Source organism: Eucalyptus grandis, chromosome 1, assembly GCF_016545825.1.
Source record: "Eucalyptus grandis isolate ANBG69807.140 chromosome 1, ASM1654582v1, whole genome shotgun sequence".
Taxonomy (NCBI): Eukaryota; Viridiplantae; Streptophyta; class Magnoliopsida; order Myrtales; family Myrtaceae; genus Eucalyptus; species Eucalyptus grandis.
The window spans coordinates 2,302,673-2,323,093 of NC_052612.1; the positions used below are offsets into that span (position 1 = coordinate 2,302,673).

At 40.4% G+C, this 20,421-nt stretch overlaps 2 protein-coding genes and 2 pseudogenes across 2 annotated transcripts; 2 read left to right on the forward strand and 2 right to left on the reverse strand.

Moving 5' to 3' along the window:
* The first annotated feature begins 941 nt into the window (after positions 1-941).
* LOC104446821 lies at positions 942-5,815 on the forward strand (annotated as a pseudogene).
* A 912-nt stretch (positions 5,816-6,727) lies between these two features.
* Positions 6,728-10,415, forward strand: LOC104445264 (DNA-directed RNA polymerases II, IV and V subunit 8B). The gene is made up of 5 exons (XM_010059436.3): positions 6,728-6,849; positions 6,942-7,015; positions 8,475-8,632; positions 9,150-9,265; positions 10,056-10,415. The coding sequence occupies exons 2-5, from the start codon at positions 6,949-6,951 to the stop codon at positions 10,165-10,167; spliced, it is 453 nt and encodes a 150-aa protein (XP_010057738.1). The 5' UTR covers positions 6,728-6,849; positions 6,942-6,948; the 3' UTR covers positions 10,168-10,415.
* Positions 10,416-10,701: 286 nt separating this feature from the next.
* LOC104429976 lies at positions 10,702-12,013 on the reverse strand (annotated as a pseudogene).
* A 2,888-nt stretch (positions 12,014-14,901) lies between these two features.
* On the reverse strand, positions 14,902-16,026 carry LOC104444468 (endochitinase EP3). The gene is made up of 2 exons (XM_010058474.3): positions 15,583-16,026; positions 14,902-15,501 (listed from the first exon to the last, which is right to left on the reverse strand). Exons 1-2 carry the CDS (start codon positions 16,001-16,003, stop codon positions 15,095-15,097), a joined length of 828 nt encoding a protein of 275 aa, XP_010056776.2. The 5' UTR covers positions 16,004-16,026; the 3' UTR covers positions 14,902-15,094.
* Between the last annotated feature and the right edge of the window lie 4,395 nt (positions 16,027-20,421).

Genomic DNA, 20,421 nt, shown 5'->3' on the forward strand with positions numbered 1-20,421 from the left:
TACAACTTGATGAATTTAATCCATTTTCATTTGGAAAAGTTATCTAAAAAGTCCTAATCTTATTCTAATTTTATCAATTTAATCTCTAACCTTTAAATTTTATTAATCAAATCATAATTTTTTCCCTTTTTGTCAATTTAGTTTGTCTAAGCAATTTTAATCGAAAATCACTGAGGAGGATAACGGTGACATGGATAACTTTTAACAATATTTAAATATACCCTTTCTTCCTCCTTTAATCAATTGTGGGGGCATCTGCGACTAGCTAGAGACGTGACCACGCCAGCCTCTAGCGAAGCTTGCCCTCATCAGCCATTAGCGAGGGAGAATGTTGCCATTGCTGGGTGAGATCAACTTTGCCCTACCATGATGAGGCCAACTTTGCCTAATGACAGTGAGATAGGGTGGGCTTCACTAGAGGTAAGTGAGGTCCTCTTGTTGGTTCTTGCTTTGGCCTGTCGTCGAGGCTTTAGCGACTAGCTAGAGGAAAAAGAAAAAAAGAAAAATTAAATAATTTCAAATAATAATAATAATAATAATAATAATAATAATAGTAATAATATTTTATTAAAAATTATTTAGATTAACACCAACCATACCATATAAAACGCTAAGTATCCATCTTAGTGAAATTAGCTACTCGGTTGGCATAACATAAAAAAATTTAGTACTGAATTTATAAATTAAAATGTTCATAATTGAATTAGGAAGAATGTGAAGAGTCACCTTGTAATATATTCCAACAGTAGAAGGTGATTCTTTTATAATCATAGTAGAATTAGTTCCTTCTCCGTGTCCCTTCCTTCACGCCAGTCGAAACGTCTCCGTTTGTCTGCTCTGGTATGGCGCTCTCTCTCTCTCTCTCTCTCTCTCTCTCTCTCTATCTGGTTCGTTCTTTCGGGTGTGAATCTCATATAACCTCAATTGGGTTCTCGATAGGCGAAAGATGATGCTTCTCGACGATGTCTTCAATGTCGAGAGGCTTGACCCCCGACGGCAATAAGTTCGACAAAGGTATGCCCATGCTTTTTCTGTTGCTCGTTTGCTTCTTCTCTGCTAATTTTCTCGTTATGGGTTCGTCAAAAAACTGTTCTTTTTTTTCCGTTTTTCATTCATCTTTCGCGCAGACGCCAATTTACTGTTGAGTCTGTTAATGGGACCTAGCAAACGAAGAGAGTTGGTTTGTTTGTATCGGTTGTGTTTGTGCTTGTTGAGAGATTCGGTGCGTGGAATGTTCTTCTTTTTTCTCCAGTTGGTTTGTGGTTTCTGAAATCTTGCTCCTGGTTTGTTGCTGTGTCGCGGTTATGGAGCTGACTATGGAGTAGTTTTCGCTCCTTTTGAGACTGCTTAATCTTGAAGTTTCATTGCCCTAGGTCTTTGTTGGCGGTCAAATGTTGGTGTGACCAAAAAATGTGACGCCGGAAGGGATAAAAACAAGGAAAAATGTGAAGAGGAGAGATCGCTTAAAGAGCTTTCGCAATGTCCTCTGGTCACTCCAAACTTGAGAGAATGATGTTAGCATTCGGGAAGGGGAGTGTTAGAATACCCTATACAAAGGGTGTTGTTACCTGGGGCATGTTTACTTTCTTGTGTGCCAATCGTTATATGCTGGGCTAACTTAAGTTGAGCTCGTTGCTGCTTTAAGAATTGACTGGGGATGTATTAGGCCGGAGAATGAGCTATATGGCACATGACATGCACCTACTGAATTCATTTATTGCTTTGGAAGAAGTTTCTAGTTGTTTGAAATGGCTTGAGTTTTAAATTTAACCATTTGATAAAACAATGGAAACGTATCAGAATTAGGGACCAGTGAATGGAAGAGGAATTTTACTCCTTTCCTCAGATAGGCAATCGTGAAATTGGGCGGACGTCCTTAGGATTCTCATTCTGTGAGGTGCCCTAAGATAAGAATTATCTTCTGACATGCAAACAATCTTTTAATTTTTTGTTTGTGAGCTCATGGATTACGGTGTCAAGTGTGCCCTAATGAAGTTAAGTAGTCGAATTATGTGGTTCCTGCTGTCTTCAGCTACATTATTTCGTGGATATTTCTAACTCACAGTTTACTTTCTTTCTTTAGTAACTTGGACTGAAGCACAAAGCAAAAGATTTGACATGTTCATGCATCTAGATGTGAATACTGAAATATACCCTGTGAAAGGGTGTTTACCATGGCAATACCTACTACATTAAATTTGGATGGAACTCCTGATACAGGATATCATACCCTGGTATGATCTTCCTGTTTTTGTTCACAATCTACTGCCGTTAATAATCTCTTGCCTATTTTAATGGCAGTAGATTTTTGTTCTCTAGTCTCTCCATAACTTGATGCTTTTCTATATCATTCGTCACCTTTTCTCCATGCTCTCTCCATTGTAAGCCTGAGCTGTCTTGAGTAGAATCAGCAATCCACTTGGAGGTCTGGATGCTTCAAGGTTTTTGTAGATAACAAAGAGGAAAATTTTCTCTTTTCTGAACCCATCAAGTTGGTTTTGCCGTAACCAGTGATTAGCATTTTGAACTATAGAGATATATATCTCTTGCTGCCTTTGGATTCTCCAGTCTAGTGTTATTAGTACTTAAATGTCATTTGCTAGAAAGCCAGCAATTTACTCCTTTGAACTTTGGGTCTTTTCTAGAGGACTAATTTTTAGCTGGATAATATCCTTTCAACTCAGAATCTCTCTTTTTGCTTTTTTCCCTAGTTTTTCATACTTTTTTTTTTTTTTTTTTGGCATTTCATACTCTTATAATAGCTTTGAGTCTCTGACCAGTGATAACCATTGTCAGGGTAATAGGAAATCCATTGCTGACAAGTATGAATACATCATGCAGGGGAAACTATGCAAGATATCTGAGGATGACCCTGGAAGGGCTTATAAAGGATCAGTAAAAGGAGTCAAAGCGTAAGTTCTGCTTAATTTTACTTGCAATTTTTTTGGTCATGCTTGTTACGTCTCTCTTACGATTCTTTGGTAAGCCACAGTTAACATTAACTTTTAGCTTCATATAGAAGAATCTTTGAAACTTAATCTTTTCTTTTTCTAAACCTTATAACTTTTATGGACATTTGTGTTATTGAAGGATTCTCTTTTTAACTCTATAAATAACTCCATTGATGCAGTGTCATGGTTTTTCTTATTAATGTCATGTCTTCAACAAGCAAGATGTCTATCTACTTTATGTCATGTCATTTGCTTCCAACTGGAACTGGAGCCTATTTCTTACCAGCTTAGAGCTTGGGCAGTAAATTAGCAAGTGAAAGCATGTTTTTTCATAACAACCTCCAGTTTCATTTGTACCTCTTATCTTCATCTGTTGCTTCTACTTTCCCTCTATGTGCCAATATAACTTATCCATGTGCTGATCACTATCCAGAGTCTCGACTCTTGGTAATGATTTGAATCCTCGCCTCAAATTACTCAAAGTCTTCAAATGAAGGCAATACTCTTTTCTGTATTAACAAGTTAATTTAAAGACCTTTTAGCTGTAGGGCCATCTAGTCATACACGAGAGCCAAGTTTTTAAAACTACTGATGCAGTGGATATATTAACCTACTACTACATCGGGACCTCATGTTTACATGTCTAGTCTTGTGGTTTTTGCATTTACTATTCAAATATAAACGGATGTATTATGATCTTTTTCTTACTGAAATCGGTTTGCAATTAACTGTGACAGCCGAGGAGGGCTAATCAAACTGGTTATTGGGGTGGTAATAAATAAGCCGAAGATAATACATAAGTCCGTGACTGAACATTTGGTCAGAATGGATAATGGAGTGGCAGATCTGAGAAAGTTATCAGCTATTGAAACAACTGGTGCGTGGCTGGTTATAATTCATGGAATGGGGGGCATAGGAAAAATAACTCTTGCCAAGGTCGTCTTCAATCAACTATCACCTCGCTTTTGAGTGTGTGGCAGTTTCCTTGAAGACATCCGAGAAAAAGTTATCAAGAGATGAAGGAATTGGGGGCGTAGGCAAGACAACTCTTGCTAAGGTCGTCTTGAATCAACTATCGCCTCACTTTGGAATGTGCAGTAGTTTCCTTGAAGACATCCAAGAAAAAATTATCAAGAGATGAAAAGATACTCTGCAAAAATGTTATTGTAAATTCTTCTTTGGCAAATGACATTGATGACGTTGATTATGGAGAGCAGAGGATTGAAGAAACACTCTGCAAAAAGGTCTTCGATGATGTGGAAAAGAGTGAGCAACTCCAGAAGTTTTTCAACAAGTGAACCTTGTGGTTCAGGTTCTAGAGTTGTTACTACATCTAGGAATATAATTTTTTTGCATAATAAATAATTAATGTATGATGTTTTGGATTATGAACTAAAAGAAATGAGTTTGATCATGGACCCCGGCTTTTCAGCAGGCATGCCTTCAAGAGAGATACTTCTTTAGATGACTATGACATCCTTTCAAAAGACGCTGTCTCCACAACTGGACAACTTCATTTGGCTCTTGAAGCGTTATATTCTTTGCTTTATCTGAAAAGGAAGGAGATATGAAAAGAGACAAGACAAATTCAGTAAAGTTCCTCATGATGATGTCTTAGGAAAGTTGAAGATCAGTTATATGATGCCTCAAGTACTGATTGATGACAATTTTTCCAGATATTGCTTGCTTTTTCATTGATGAGAACAAGAATAAGGCAATTCACATGTGCAAGGATTGTGCATTTTCTCCAAGAATGGGTGATCGGCATCCTCAGGAGCATGTCCTTGGTGCGTGATCAACTAAGAGATCTTGGGAGGGAAATCGTCCATCAAAGTGGTGTGACAGATCCTAGAAATAAAGCAAAGCTTCAACAAGTACCTTTCTCTTTCTGTGAAATGTAGTTATTGAACAGAGAAGAGAAGAGGAACTTCGACTTACTGGCTATTTTTTACTGCCACAGAGGAAACAAAACGTTCAAGCACGCAATCTGGCCTGGCATTGTTTTCCAAGATTCCATATTACTATTGAAGAGATGGAAAGGTTTGGGCATCTAAGGTTCCATAGATTGGATGGAGGAACTCTTAATGGGCAACTTCACCAATTGTCTTTTGAACTTAAGATTGATTTCTTGGGCTTTTCCTCGACCAGATTTTAGGGCAGCAAATATTCATATAAAGAATGCAGTCGGTTTTGAACTTTGTTACAATGGCTTCTCAGGTGAAGTATGGATCATAATCAAATTGTGTTATATGTCTTGTAGTATGCTTTTTTGTCCTCTGGTTATATCATCCTCTAATACTTGATGTTTCATTCTGCAATGGATTGTCGTGCTTTTGCAGATGGCCAGCAAACTAAAAGTTCTGACGCTGAAAAAACTGTCCTGGCATAATTAAAACGCCAGTCTTTTTCTAGTTGCTTGACGCTAGAGAGGATGGCTCTTATAGAATGCTCAAGTTTGATGGAAATTGACAGCTTCATTGGAAAACTGAAATGCTTTTGATTGACTTGAGTTTTAAACGATGCGGGCATCTTATTGAGTTTGCCTGAAGAAAATTGAGGGCTGGTGAATCTTAAGCACTTGAAAGGCATGTTTTGTGGTCGGGAAACTCCCCGGCTCATTTGGAAAGTTAGCATCATCGACAAAGTTTTATGTATGGAACGCGGCGATCGGGTGCTTACCGGATTCGATTGGTAAACTAATCTGTTTACTTACGGGATTCGATGGGCTGGTGAAGCGGGAGTACTCTTATCGTTCTTTCACTAGTTTACTTCATCTATGTTTTGATGAGATAAAAGTATTTTGGTCCTAAGATATGTGGACACCAAATCTGAAAGTTGGTTTTTTATGTACCAGCAAATGTGCACACTCATGCCATATGGGTTATTATTATTATTATTATTATTATAGTTTAGTAAATCCATTTACTAGGAAATAATTAAATAATTAATAAGGAGACATATTATTGGTAATCTACACAATCTAAAGAAATTGTATATACAGTTGCCCATGGATACGACATTTATAAAATAAAACACTCTGAAGATATTCGAGGAAAAACAGAGAAAAAAAGATTTAAGGTCCCAAAAATTACAAAGTATTGTTCGTACTTTAACATTTGATATTAAAAAAACATGCATAAAACGACCAATGAATTATTCTGTCGTGTCAAATAATGTGGCGCATGCTTTTACATCGTTGTCTTCAACAATTGAATTTAGCATGTGCCTTACTTTAAAATAGAACAGGTAAATTATGTTAACTTGGATAGCTCGGCGTCTCAATCTTTTGAAAGAAAAAAAAATTTATGGTCCTCGACTTTTATATTTAAAATAAAGAAAAATCAAATGTTAAAAAGTTCCTCGAACATATTCTTTTGATAACCGTCAGCTATTACCTCCTAAATTTATGATTGCATGGAAGTAACTCCATTGATGGTGATCTTTCTTGTATTTATCAATTGTTAAAAATGTAAATTTTCAATAGAAAGAAAATTATTGATTTACGACATAACTTAAAAATCTTTTTTTTTTCACCTTAAAAGTGCACATGGCGACTACCATGAACATAATTTAGTTAGATTGGAAAGTGAAAAACCAACTATATCTAAGCTTTGCTATAATCAAGCATAGAATATTTTTTTAAATATTAATAGAACTTATAATCCCCAAGAGAAAATATAATATAGTTTACTTTTTTTAAAGAAAAATGACCACAAGAATATGACATCAATTATATTCTAGTAAAAAAGAAAAAAAAAAAAACCAACCTGCATAGTTGATTCTCCATTAAATAGAAAACAAAAGGCAAAACAAATAAGCCCTCGTCTCCTCCAGCTGCCGACCTCTCTGTCTCGCCTTCCTTCACACCAGTCGACAACCTCTTCGCCTGTCTGCTCTGGTATGGCGCTCTCTCTCTCTCTCTCTCTTCGTTCGTTCTTTCGTGGGTTGAATCTGATGTGGGCTATCGACCTCAATTGGGGTTCTTGATAGGTGAAAGATGATAATTCTCGAGGATGTCTTCAAGGTCGAGAGGCTCGACCCCGACGGCAAGAAGTTCGACAAAGGTACGCCCTTGCCTCCTCTTCGATTGCTCCGCTTGCTTCTTCTCCGCTAATTTTCTCGTTTCGAGTTCAGTCCCCTTTGACCCGATGATCTCGTCTTGACGACACCAGGGTGGTCGGCCTCGGTTCGTGCCATCTCGAACCTGCTTGTGGGCCGCCGTCGTCGAGCCGAGTAGGGCCCCGTCACCCGAGCGCCTCCTTTTATTCGAATCTTTTTTTAGTTCACCGGACCGGAGCTCGCGGTTCTCTGGCCCGCTCGAGTCTCCGATGTTGCTTCTGCCTTGACTGTTGATTCATCTCCCAGTTGAGTCTTCGTTAGCTTTTCAGTCGGCGCACCCCGGGTGTTCGACATTTTGTCTAGGCTAGGTCTACATATATTTTCTTTCTTCTTTTTGTGGGTTGGTCGTGGATGGTGCCAGGAAAGGGAAGGTGACCGGTGATGGCACTGGTAGGTGTTGGAGGATGTCGGTATCAGGGCTATCTCGAATGGTACCTGGTCGTTTAGGCCGAGTTTTGTCCCTCGGTTAACCTCAGTGGGGGCCGAGCCATGTCTTGGCCAACGACCATGGCCGGCATCGGTCGGACTGAACGACCGATGCCGGGTGGTGGTTTGGCGGCGATCCCAAACGTTGGTGAGGCCTCTTCAACCACCCTGGTTTGTGAAGTTTTGCTCATGGTTTCTTGCTGTTTCGCTGTAATTAAGCTAACTATGGTGTGGGTTTCACTGCTACTGAGGCCCCTTAATCTCGGGTTTTCGTTGCCCTAGGTCTTTGTTGGCAGTCAACATGTAAATGTTGTGCTGGTTGCCCTGTGAACGCCTTGTGATCAGGAAATATGATGCCACAAGGGATAAAGATTAGTAAAATTGTGATGGGGAGATATTGCTTAAAGATCTTTTCCATTTTCGTCTTGTTGCTCCAAACTTAGAGTTGTTGTGCACCGATTGCTATATGCTGGGGTAACTTAAGTTGAGCTAGTTGCTGCTTTAAAAGAATTGACTGGGGATGTGATAAGCCAGATAATGAGCTATACTGTGCATGACATGTGCCTATTGATTTTATTTATTGGTGCGAAAAGTTTCTAGTTGTTCGAAATAGCTTGATTTTTAATTTAACCATTTGGTAAAACAATGGAATGCATTGGAATTGGGGAGCAGTGAATGGAAGTGGACTCTTTTATTACATAGGCAATGGTGAAATTGGGCGGACATCCTTCTTGCTGCTCGGATTCTTTCTCTGTGAGGTGCCCTAAGATAAGAATTATATTTCGACTCGCAAATGAAGCTTTTAGTTTGTTGTTTAATTGAATAAGGAGCTATTTGTTGGAGTTGTGAACTAATGGTTTATGGTGTCTGGTGTGCCCTAATGATGTTAAGTAGTCAAACTATATGGTTCATGCCTCAAGAGTTTTTTTACAGTATTTTGTGGATATTTCTTACTCACGGTTTGCTTTCTTTCTTTAGTAACTCGGATTGAAGCACGGAGTGAAAGATTCGACATGTTCATGCATCTAGATGTGAATACTGAAATATACCCAATGAAAGAAGGACAAAAGTTCACCATGGCGTTGGCTAGTACATTAAATCCAGATGGAACACCTGATACAGGATATTATACCCCGGTATGATCTTCCTGCTTTTGTTCACTATCTCTTGCCTATTTTGTTAGTCAGTGGATTGTTGCTTCTTTTACTCCATAACTTGATGCTTGTCTATCTCACTCGTTACCTTTGGTGATGCCAATAATGTAAATAATTGGGCTGCTGTTCTAGGGTTTTCCAAACTCTCTCAATCATAATCCTGAGCTGTTTTTTAGTAGAATCAGCAATTCGTTTGGTGGTCTGGAGGCTCCAGCATTGTTGTAGATAACAAAAAGGAAAATTCTCTCTTTTCTGAACTCATCCAGTTGATTTTGCCGTTACCAGTATATATATCTCTTGGTAGTCTCTGTGTTCTCCAATTTATTATTGATGTTATTGGGTGCCATTTACTCAAGAAAGCCAGCAATTTACTTCAAACCTTGGGATAATTTGCTTTGAACTCATAAACCTTTCTTTTTCCTTAGGATTTCATACTTTTCTTGGCATTTCATACTCTTATAATAGCTTTGAGTCTCTGACTAGTGATAACTATTGTCAGGGTAATAGAAAATCCCTTGCTGACAAGTACGAATATGTTATGCATGGGAAGCTATACAAGATATCTGAGGATGACCCTGGAAGGGCTTCTAAAGGTTCAGGAAAAGGAGTCAAAGCGTAAGTTCTGATTAATTATACTTGCATTTTTTTTTAGTCATGCTTGTTCCATCTCCGTTTCATTACTTTGGTATGCGACAGTTAGAATTTAACTTTTGGCTTCATATAGAAGTCTTTGAACCTTTATCTTTTCTTTTAACCTTGAACGTTGATGGAACATTTATGCTATGGGAGGCTTTTTGTTCTTAACTCTATAAAGAACTCCGTTGATATAATGTCATGGTTTTTTGTGACAATGTTGTGTCTTCAATTTGTCGATCTACTTTATGTTGTGTCATTTGCTTCCTACTGGACCTTGAGCCTATTTCTTACCAGCTTAGAGCTTGGAGAGTAAATTAGCAAGTGAAAGCTCTTTTTTTTTTTTTCATGACAACTTCCTTTTCATTTTTACCTCATATCTTAGTCTGGTGTTCTGCTTTCTTTTTACATGCCCTCACCTCAAGTTATTCAAAATCTTCAATTGACAGCAACAATTTTTTTTCTGCATTAACAGATTAACTTAACAACCTGTAATCTTAGGGCCATCTAATCATACACGAGAGCTAAGCTTTTGAAACTACTGATGCAGTGGATATTTTGATGTGCCACTGCATCAGGACCTCATGTGTACATTGGGATACTAATGCGGGAGATTTCGCATTGGGACCTCATGTCTAGTCTCGTGGTTGTCTGCTGATCATGTGGATGCTAATGCACGATATTGTGTATTTAGGAATCTTCAATTGATCTGGTTAGCAAATAAGTAGGTGTTTTTTAGGATTTACTGATGCTGAAGTTTTCTTGGCTTCAGGGAGATATATGTTTCATTTGGAGGACTTCTCATGATGCTGAAAGGTGACCCTTCTAATCTCCATCAGTTCGATCTCGACCAAAGGCTGTTCCTTTGTATCAGGAAGCTCTGAGATTTTAGCTGCCTGTATCATCTGAATTCTCTTGTTAACTATATCGAGTTGTAACTAATTTAGCAGGCCCTGAAGGGACTACGTTCTCCTCTGTGTGTCGTGTCGACTGTTGCTTTGTGCTTTCACCAGGGCAAAGGCACTTGATCCTGTTGGTTCTTTTGCTGAGGACTATACTCATAAAAACATTTGTTAGGGTCCAATTTGTTGCCATCGTTTAGTCCCAACGGTTTAGTTTGATCGAATCGAGATACTCGATTGCAATTTTCTTCATGAACTCGCGCCCTCATTGTCTTTGCAGTTTTGCCTCCAAAATCCGTTGAAGAATTACATGATCGAAGGGATAATATGGTGAAAATGATTAGTGTTGCCACTTCATTCAGCAATTTTAGTTCACGATATCTCAGTCTGAAAGTCACAACTATCTATTTCTCATCTGTTGTGCGCATCATTGTCATAATGAATCCACCTGAAAACTACTTGCCGGTTCATCGGCGTTCCACACGCTACTTGCTTTCACTTAATGGTCTACTCCGGCTAGCAAGTGAGATTATCTCCTGGAGCGACCCCGAGTTGGTTACAGTATTCAGTGTAATACTGAACCTGAGCCTGAACGGAGGCCGTGTTCTTGCCACCGCACTCAAGCACGCCGTTCATCACTCTGATGGTGGCTCTGAACCCTTGGTCCATGACCGGCTGGATGAAGTTCATCCAGTACCACAAAGAAGCCTTGAGGAGATCAGCGGGCCAGTGGACACGGTCTCGGGGGAGTTGAGCCCGTCGAACCCGATGCACTCTCCGGCCAGGCCATAGTTGAAGTTCCAAGAGAGCTGGAGGGGGCGCGGCCGTAGTACCCCTTGTTCGGGTTGCATGGGTACTGGTGGCTGTCTCATCGCAGAAGTCCATGGATGCTCCCTTTATCTCGTTTATGTAGCACACATCTGCACGACCGCAAGCAGCAATTTTTTCGCTTTAGATCAGTCGCAAATTAGTCTTGCATTCGATTTTGCATTCAATCACGTTCTACAAGAGAGGCAACTTACATCCATTCTCAAAAGTGACATGACCGAAAAATGTGGCAATCTCGTGTATCGAATCGTTGACGCTCTCGACTCTGCCGAACAGAGGATAGCTCCCCACGGCCTCCAGAAACGTTCCTCTCGAGTAGAAGCCCTTCCCTTCGCAGCTCTCCGTGGCCTGCCCGATTATCCCGTCGAAGAAGGCCTCCGTCACCACGTCCACCACCGACACATTGCTTGCCGGTGGCGGCGTGCTGCATGGGCCCGCCTGGCAGCCGATCCCGCAGTAGGTGTCCCCCATGCAGCAGTAGCCCCACCGGCTGCAGCACAGGTCGCGCGGACTGGCAGTGTTGGGCCGAGGTGGTGTCGGGCAGAGCGGAGACAATGATCACAGCGAGCACGGCGGGCAGGCAGGAGGTGCTTATTGAGTTGGAAGGTTGTCATCTTGTTGTTGAAGGGAGGAATGACGGATTGAATTGTGGTTTTGATGAGGTGAGGCTTGGATATTTATAGTGATGAACGAGAGGAACAATGTTGATGGAACATTGCAAGAGCTCCAAAGCCGGCAAATTTGGAACATGCAAAATGGGAAGAGGATAAAAATAAAGACAGTTTGAAAACGATGACTGCGATGATGGTGTTGACGTGGGGTTTTGGACCGGAGGGCATTAATCTAGAGATAAAAAGTGGCCACACACAAATCACCATGCACATTGCACTGCAATTCCTGACTTAAATTACGACGGCCAAATTAATCCTAAATCTTTAATGATGTCAATTTGATCATAAATCTATTGTACGATAGCTAGTTTGGTTCTAAACCTTTCCATTGTACCAAGTTAGTCTTAAACCTTTTAATAATTTACCAAGTTAGTCATTTTGCATAATTTTGGCCGGAAATTGCTGAAGGACCACATTGGACCACATTGGCAAATTGACCTTAAAAATTTGACAATTGTCTTTTAATTTGAGCAAGTTACTTTTGCAAAATATCTGACAACTCTCTTGAGTTGGCTATGAAGGGATCAATCACCCACAGGAATAATCAAATGGGATTTCCGGCTTCTATTCCGTTGATACAAGGGAATTACAATTATAAGGATTGAAAGTTCGTGTCTCTTTATAAGGTGCTCCGAAGTGGCGGACCTATGGTGGCGGGTGGTGGTCGCCGGCCCCCTAGGTCCAATAATAATTCTATGTATAGGTAAGAAATGATTTACATTATAAGGGTTCGAGTGAACCGGTCAGCTCTAACCCTAAATTTTTGGTCCGAAGTAATGTTATGCGCTTGAGAGTAACGTCTACTTGTGAACCGCATTCTTTTTTGTTTTGCTCTTGACATGGGCATCTGAGCATAGTTCCTCTTTGCTCTTAACCATAAATTTTGTCACTATATTTGTCCTTTTATTCTGGATTGCTTCTTTGCTCCCAGTTGGATTTTGTCCCCTCTCTCATGTAGATCTAACAAGGTTAGCGTCAATTACTTCGACCGCTTGTACATAGTCGAATGAACGTGAAATGCATGCAAGTGACATTTCATTTTGCTAGTTAAGTTTATAAGCCGATGTCGCTTATTTAATGATAATGATCAATTCGGCAAGCATATAATGAGATGTCGATTTTGATTCCATAGACAATTTCAAAGTTGCAAAATGCATTAGAAGTCAAAACGCTCTTGCTCGGAAGGAGATTTCTATTTGGACTCGAGTTTGTATGAACAAAATTTGTCGTAATTATTGATCGTGTGGGTACCACGTGACCAAATTGTGAAGTGAATCTAGACAAGTCTTTTCTACGAAAGCATAAAGCGTATTTCACAAATCTAAAAAAAAAAAGGTAGAGTATTAGACTTGAACCTATCACCAAACTTGTAATTAAGGGCATACTTCAAATAAGGCCATGAATTGGGACAATTTTCTCAAAAGAAGATTCATAGCAGATCTCGTCTGGAGTAAGACCTTAGGATGGCTAATTTAGTCTCAAATAAGACTAAGAGCTCGTTAAACAATGCCCTGAGCTCACTAGATAAAATCAGAAGAAGAAGAAAAATGAACTTTTACCAATTTCTAAATTTCAATACTCATAGGTCTTTCTAGGGATTTGATTGATCGATGAGTCTTTACCATTTTAATTTTAGGATAATTACAGAAAAGGTCCTTATATCGTCCCTAAATTATTAATTTGTTCAACATGATTCCTAAACTTAAGCTCAATAAGTAATGTCATTCTTGAGTTTTTAATTTGTTTAATATGATTTACATTCAAGTTAGTCATGAGTCAGCTGATTTGTCTTTTAATCTGAGAAGTTTGAAATCTGAACAAAATAAATATACATAACATCGTACGTGAACTATTTATGTAAGATATTAAACTCAAATCGCGGTAGAGCAATCGAAAGGATACTTATCCTTGTATGTGATTGTTGTAGCCATTGCTAGTCTTCGTCTCTCTCTCTCTATGAAAATAAAGGGAGCTCAGGCGGGGGGTCTCGACAGTCGACAAAAGAGCGACAATGACTAAGGAGAGGTTCAGGCTGTGCACAACGGAATCGGAGGAGGATTCCAACCTCACACACTCAATATCAGTACTTACTAACAACCTATGGAGAAATGCAAATCTAGTTTTTCCATCATCGGACCAAAACCAAGATCATGGACAGCAATAGCCGCGACCAAGTGTTGGCGGGACATTCATACAACAATTCACACGGCTAGTTCACGTCGGTCGGCATGTGTAAGAATGAAAATTTCATTTAACGATCATGCCCATTTTAGGAAACCCGCCTCTGAGCCGCGACAACAAGGATCAATCATCCTCGGCTCCACGAGGGCTAGCCCGGTGCGTGACCGGTAAAGCTACAAACACCAAGGCGATGTAGTCGGGGCTCAATTCGAATAAACAGCGGAACATATGTGTTCCGGACGGTTCATGAATGAAGTGACCGGTCGCCAACATTCTGGCCCCTAGGACGGACGGTCCAACCTCCGATTGCAGTCGCCCGAAGCGCCGACCCAGCATGCCCAAGAGATCATGGCTAGAACTTCGGTGAAGGCGACCGTCGACAAATGAGGTCCAATTAGAAAAGTGAAAAAAGGAATAAAAAGAAAAAGATGACATCGATTGGCACGAGTACGAAAATCTTAAAAACAAAGACTGGAGCCACAGTCCAATTAGAAAATGCACAGTGGATACCACCTGTCATTAAAAAAATAGAACTCACATGCATCGACTCGCATAAAATGAGACAAAATGCGTCTGCAAATTCAACCAATCAATCCAAAGCAACGCTAGAAAAAAGACTTTCCTCCTACCATCACCGTCGTCGCTACCATCGGTGTGGTATTCCATGATTATATGCCCACACCTTGTCAAGGTGTTAGTTTCAACAGGCTGCAATCGCCTCCTCTTGGGAGAGCGAAAGATCAGTCGCGTCAATTTAGGAAACTCACCTCGGTCGAAATGATGGAAATCGGAGGGACTTGAAATTTACATGGAATATACACTTCTCCGGCCAAGTTGGGACTTTTACTCAAGACTAACTTGTTCATTTCATACCCTTATTTGAAATAGGATTTACTCTCGACTCTCTTTTCATAAAACGACTCCACCTCACATGCTCTTGTTCGAAACTTCCCTTTTAATTAATTGCGATTCCCTTAAGCTTAGACGGGTCCATGTCATCACCGAACAAAATACTTAATACCTAAATAAGCAGATGATATATGAATGTCTTGTGAATTGAAAAAAATCTAGAACTTGCTATTTTATTTCCATTTTTCTCTATGAAGTCCTCATCTTCTCTCCATTTTTCAAGTGCTGTGCGCATTATTGATAGAACGAACACACATGTAAACTACTTCTAATTGGCGTTCCGCATGAACAACTTGATTTCGCGTACAGTCTACTCTTGGCTAGCAAGTGAGATTATCTCCGGGAGCGACCCCGAGTTGGTTGCAGTACTCGGTGTAGTACTGAACCCGAGCCTGGACGGTGGTGGGGTTCTTGCCGTCGCACTCGATGGCGCCGTTGATGGCTCTGATGGTGGCTCCGAACCCTTGGTTTATGACCGGTCGGACGAAGTTCATCCAGTACCACAGAGCGGTCTTGAAGGAGATCAGCGGGTCGGTGGCCACGGTCTCGGGGGAGTTGAGCCCATCGAACCCGATGCTCTCCCCGGCCGGGCCGTAGTTGGAGTTCCAGGTGAGCTGGATCGGGCCGCGGCCGTAGTACCCCTTGTTCGGGTTGCATGGGTATTGAGTGTACATCTCATCACAGTAGTCCTCTGAAGCTCCATCTATCTCGTTTATGTAGCAAAAATCTGCATATCCACAAGCAACAACTCTCTGATCACGTTCTACTCGTAATTTGATTCATTAAGTGATTAAGAGAGGTAACTTACGTCCAGTTTCATGAGTGACGTGAGCGAAAAATGCGGCAATCTCCCTTTTCGAATCGTCGACGCTCCCGACCCTGCCAAATTGAGGATAACTCCCTGCGGCCTCAAGGAACGTTCCTCGCGAGTAGAAGCCCTTCCCTTCGCAGCTTTCGGCGGCCTGCCCGATTATCCCATTGAAGAAGGCCTCTGTCACCACATCCGCCACCACTACGTCGTTCGCTGGCGGCGGCGTGTTGCACGGGCCTTCCCGGCAACCCTCCCCGCAGAAGTCATCCCCCATGCCGCAGTAGCCCCACTGGCTGCAGCACTGGTCGGCCGCGCACCCACAGTTCTGGGCCAAGGTCGTGTCAGGCAGGGCAGAGACGATGATCACAGCGACCGCGATGGCGGTCAGGAGGAGCTTCCTGAGCTTGAGGGTTGTCATCTTTTTGGAAGGGAGGAATGATGATGGCTCGAAAGTGTAGTTTTGATAAGGTGAGGCTGGGATATTTATAGTGACGGATGAGGGCAATTTGCAATTTGCATGAGCTTCAAATTAAGCAATTTTCGACCATGCAATACAAAAAGAGAATAAAAATCCAGATATTTGGAAAATTAGGACTTTGAAAGTGGCGTTGACTTTTTGAGTGTTTGACCGGGGGCATCATTCTAGATGTAAATGAGTGGCGGGCCTGGACTTGAACCAGTCAAACTTGTGTTTTTGTTTTTCAAAATGCTTAACTCGCTAAAACTAGTTCAATTATTAAACCTTTAATCAGCCAAAGAGGCTTAGATTGCTTTGGCAGAACTTAATATCCGAGCAAGTGCATTTCGCTAATCGCACCTTCTGGAATCACTACTTCAGTTCCTGTTCTTGAGTCGGGTTTCAAGGGATCAATCGCCCGCGATTGCCGCTAGGCTGAATGCGCAGTAGCTGGTCAGATGGGATCGTTATCTCGGCCTTTACACGGCGATCGTGCTACTGAAATTAGACTGAGAAAGAAGGATCATTAAGCTAATCAGATAGGAATGCTTCAAGGGTTCCAGAAGGTCAAACCGCAATATTTGATGATCTCTACTCATTTTCAAACGTGGGCATTCGAATTCGAGAGAGTCCGTTTCATGGATGAAGCTTCCCACATTATCGTCCCAGACACAAGTTCTGGGAAACATCCTCACTGCAAAAATCCCAAAGTTGACCACAATGCCATTCGTCCCTTTGTTTCTAGATTCATTCTGACCGATTCTCAGAGCCATCACTTTCGTAACGAAGCGGTCGTTGACTTGTGTTCCGTCTTTCCCCGTCCTTGAAAATGATCTACAGCCATGTATGAACTCGAAAGAGCGGTCACGCGTTTCTCTTTTCCCATGAAAAGAAGTCAAAAGTTATAATCCAAAATGCCGTACGGGTAGCTGTGATTGCGCATGCTTGCTGTGTTTTCTTTGGTGAAAGGAGCAACCACAACACAGTATCAAAAAGTGGCTATGGAACCGTAAATGTAATTTACAGAACGCAGTAAAGCTAAAGCCATGACACAGCAAGAACTAAAACCCGAAAGCCACTTTGGGGGGCAAAAAAAAAAGGAAAGAGGAAACAAGAACCCAAACAAAGCATAAGCCCTCGCTATCATGTAATTACAACAGAATTTTCTCCAGTACTTCATGACAATCCCCCCAAAACTAGAGACCAATCATCATATGTTACATTCCATGTTCACCATTTTATGAGCTCCGGATGATTAACAGATGCACCCTTCAATACCAAGCGACGCACCCGGTGTCACTGCTTCCTGCTTCCCGGCCACATGAAAGGTATTGAGACTTGATAAAAAATGATGAGAAGAGAACCAAATGAGGGGCCACTTGAATTTGCCCATCAACTGAACCACACCAACTTGATCGATCGAGATGGTCAGTGTCGCGACCAATTTTTCGGGTTATGAACCACCTAGAGTTTGGCTAATGGATTGTTAAGCCTAAACTTAACTCGGGCTCTCCCAAGCCCATACCAATTCGCGACTTAGGTTTGAATTCTTAACATGCAAATTGATTTCATTTAGGAGTCGTCACTAATCAGTTTATGGTAGGTCGATTAGACACCTAAGTAAAATAATGGGAGAATTACGTTACTCCTACGAACCGAGACTAAGGGTACGGGGACTTGATTACATTAGATTTCTCTAATGCCCTTTCGGTACCATTCTTTTTATTTTCAAAAATGTTTGGCAATTGAATTGATTTTAAACTAACTTCCTAACATGTGAGGTGATCATACATGTGCGCATACCACCAATTTAACACTCAAGAAAGCAATTAAATATTGCAAAACATACCTAGGAGCAACGAAAGCATCTGCATCGTTAAATTAGAATTCACATCAGCAGCCCTAGATATGATTTCTAATTAACACGCAATTTCAATTTTTGTTTTCATTTTATTTAATGAAAATCATGACTTATGCAATGCATCTAAGATGACATGGCAGCATGACCTAAACTATATGACATGAAGAAATGCAATAATTAAATGCCATCTAAATGACCTAATTCTAATGACATGCAATGCGATGCAATGACATACAAAATTATTTAAACTAAGATGACATGCCGCATATAATTTAGCACGCGAGTTATATGTCATGCGACATTTATTAAATGATTTAGTCTAATTACGAGTAAGTTCTAATTAAATGAACCTACATGACATGCATTTGATATTTCTATTTAAAAATGCAAAAATGATCTAGCTAGATTAAAATTCTATCTAATTTAAACTAAGATATTATCTTAATCTAAACATGCAATTTATTTAATATGCGATGACGTGTAAAGAATGCCCTAATTCAACATGATATATGCATGATGATTCTTTGTGTTTTTTTTTTTATTAATTTCGAAATTAAAATTTCACATGCAATTCAAATAATGATAAAACTAACAACCTAAATGAATGTGCCTTCTTGTTTTTTTTTTTTTTTTTTTTTTTTATAAATTTGGAATAAAATCCCTATTCTAGATATGCAAGATAGCGAAAAATATTCTAAAACAAATTGAATCCTAATTCAAGTATTTTTTAGATTTTTTAGTGGTTTTTAAAAAAAAAAACAATTATCAACTAAATCTAACCAATCAAGATATTCAATCAAATAAAGGATCAAAATAATCGAAAAAATAACCTGTTGTCTCACAGGTCAAATTAACGATTATTATAACCCTAATTATCACAACAAGAAATTCAAAATAACTAAAAATCTGATCCGAATTCTTACGGATCAAATTAATAATTACATTGATTCAGCACTTAAAACACTATCAACAAACCCCAAAAGTTAATATAATTAAAAAAATGATCCGACATCTTACGAATCAAATTAATAATTACGATAATTTTAGGGAAGACCCTATGGATAATGCCTACAAAATCCATGAAATAAATATCACTCCTAAACTTAAAAGAAATAAATAAAATAAAGTAAATAGAAAAAGAATAAAACAACCTAATTTCCCTTTCCTTTTCTTTTTTTGTTTTTCTTTTCCTGCTTGTAACCGTGGGTCACCAAGGGCAGCGGGTCAATCGGTCCGGCGAAGGGGAACTCCGGCAAGGGCGGCAGCAGGCACAGCTGGTCACGGGTCAGGCGAGATAGGGGCGGCACGGGCGAAGGAGGCGCGGCGGGGCAAGACGGTAGATCTCGGACCAGCGCGGGTTGCAGGCAGATCGCGAACAGAGGGCAAATCGGCTCGGCGGTACGACTGATTTGGGGCTCCAGTGGCGTCGCGATTTTGGGGCACGGGCAGTACTCAGAGCAGGGCACACGAGTCGGCTCCGAGTAACAGCAGGCGACGTTGAGCGGATCGATTACCGGCGAAAAGCGGAGGAGGGCGTCGGGCTTCGTGGAAGGCGAGGAGCGGTGGTGGTCGCACACACGTCCTGCAGCGTGGCGAGACGAAGGAGCTCTGAGCAGTGCGGATGGAGCTGCAACGAGCGTCACGGATGGAGCAGCAACGTGGGCAGCAAGTTGGGGGAGACGATGAACAGTAGGGGTCAAATCACCCCTTTTCACTTTACCTTTTCTCCTCTCTCTCTCTCTCTTTTCCTTTTTTTTCCTTTCTCTCTCACGTTCTGACTTTTCCTTTTTTTTTCCTTTCTCTCTCTCACGTTCTGACTTTTCCTTTTTTTTCCCTTTCTCCTCCACGGATGGCTTCTCTCCCCTTTCACTTTTTCTGAATTTTTTTAAAAGAAGCTTCATCCAGTCATCGTACACGGTTGCTTTTACAGGGGGTAAGAGATAAGCTTTCGATTTCCCCTTCAAATCTACATTCGCGATACATTTTCACCAACCGATCACTATTGATAAAGATTTAAGATTACGATGAGTATTTTCTCGAAATCCAAATCTCGCAAAGATAAATCGCAATATTTTTTTTTCACACATGTGCTCTTATCCAAAATATTCATATCCCGGAAAATTTTCAAAATATTATATTCCCATGAGATAATTTTTAATTATTAAAAGAAACGCGGGCTTGGGCCAACCTGCTCGCTTCATGGGCCTGATCCATCTAAATTCGAATTCATCCGCCACCGGTCCAATAGATAAAATGCAAATATAAATCTATATGCTATGCAATTAATAAAATTTAACCCCTAATTTCCTATGTAATAAATAAATAAACTAAATCGTCAAAATTTAGGTGTCAACAGCTGCCCCTCTTTGAAGGTGAGCTCGAAGAGGTTGCCTTCAAAGATAATTTGAGACCTAAATTTTGGTTATGTGTATGCAATGGATGATTTTTTTTCGGAAAATGAATTCCATTTTTTAATGCAATTTATATGATGCATGGAAATGCTAATGCAAATGATAGA

Coding starts and splice junctions, on each gene's coding strand:
- LOC104445264 (XM_010059436.3), top strand. CDS start 6,949: ATGATAATTCTCGAGGATGTCTTCAAGGTCGAGAGGCTCGACCCCGAC. Junction 7,016..8,474: donor CGGCAAGAAGTTCGACAAAG/GTACGCCCTTGC, acceptor TTCTTTCTTTAG/TAACTCGGATTGAAGCACGG. Junction 8,633..9,149: donor ATACAGGATATTATACCCCG/GTATGATCTTCC, acceptor AACTATTGTCAG/GGTAATAGAAAATCCCTTGC.
- LOC104444468 (XM_010058474.3), bottom strand. CDS start 16,003: ATGACAACCCTCAAGCTCAGGAAGCTCCTCCTGACCGCCATCGCGGTC. Junction 15,502..15,582: donor CGTCACTCATGAAACTGGAC/GTAAGTTACCTC, acceptor GTGGATATGCAG/ATTTTTGCTACATAAACGAG.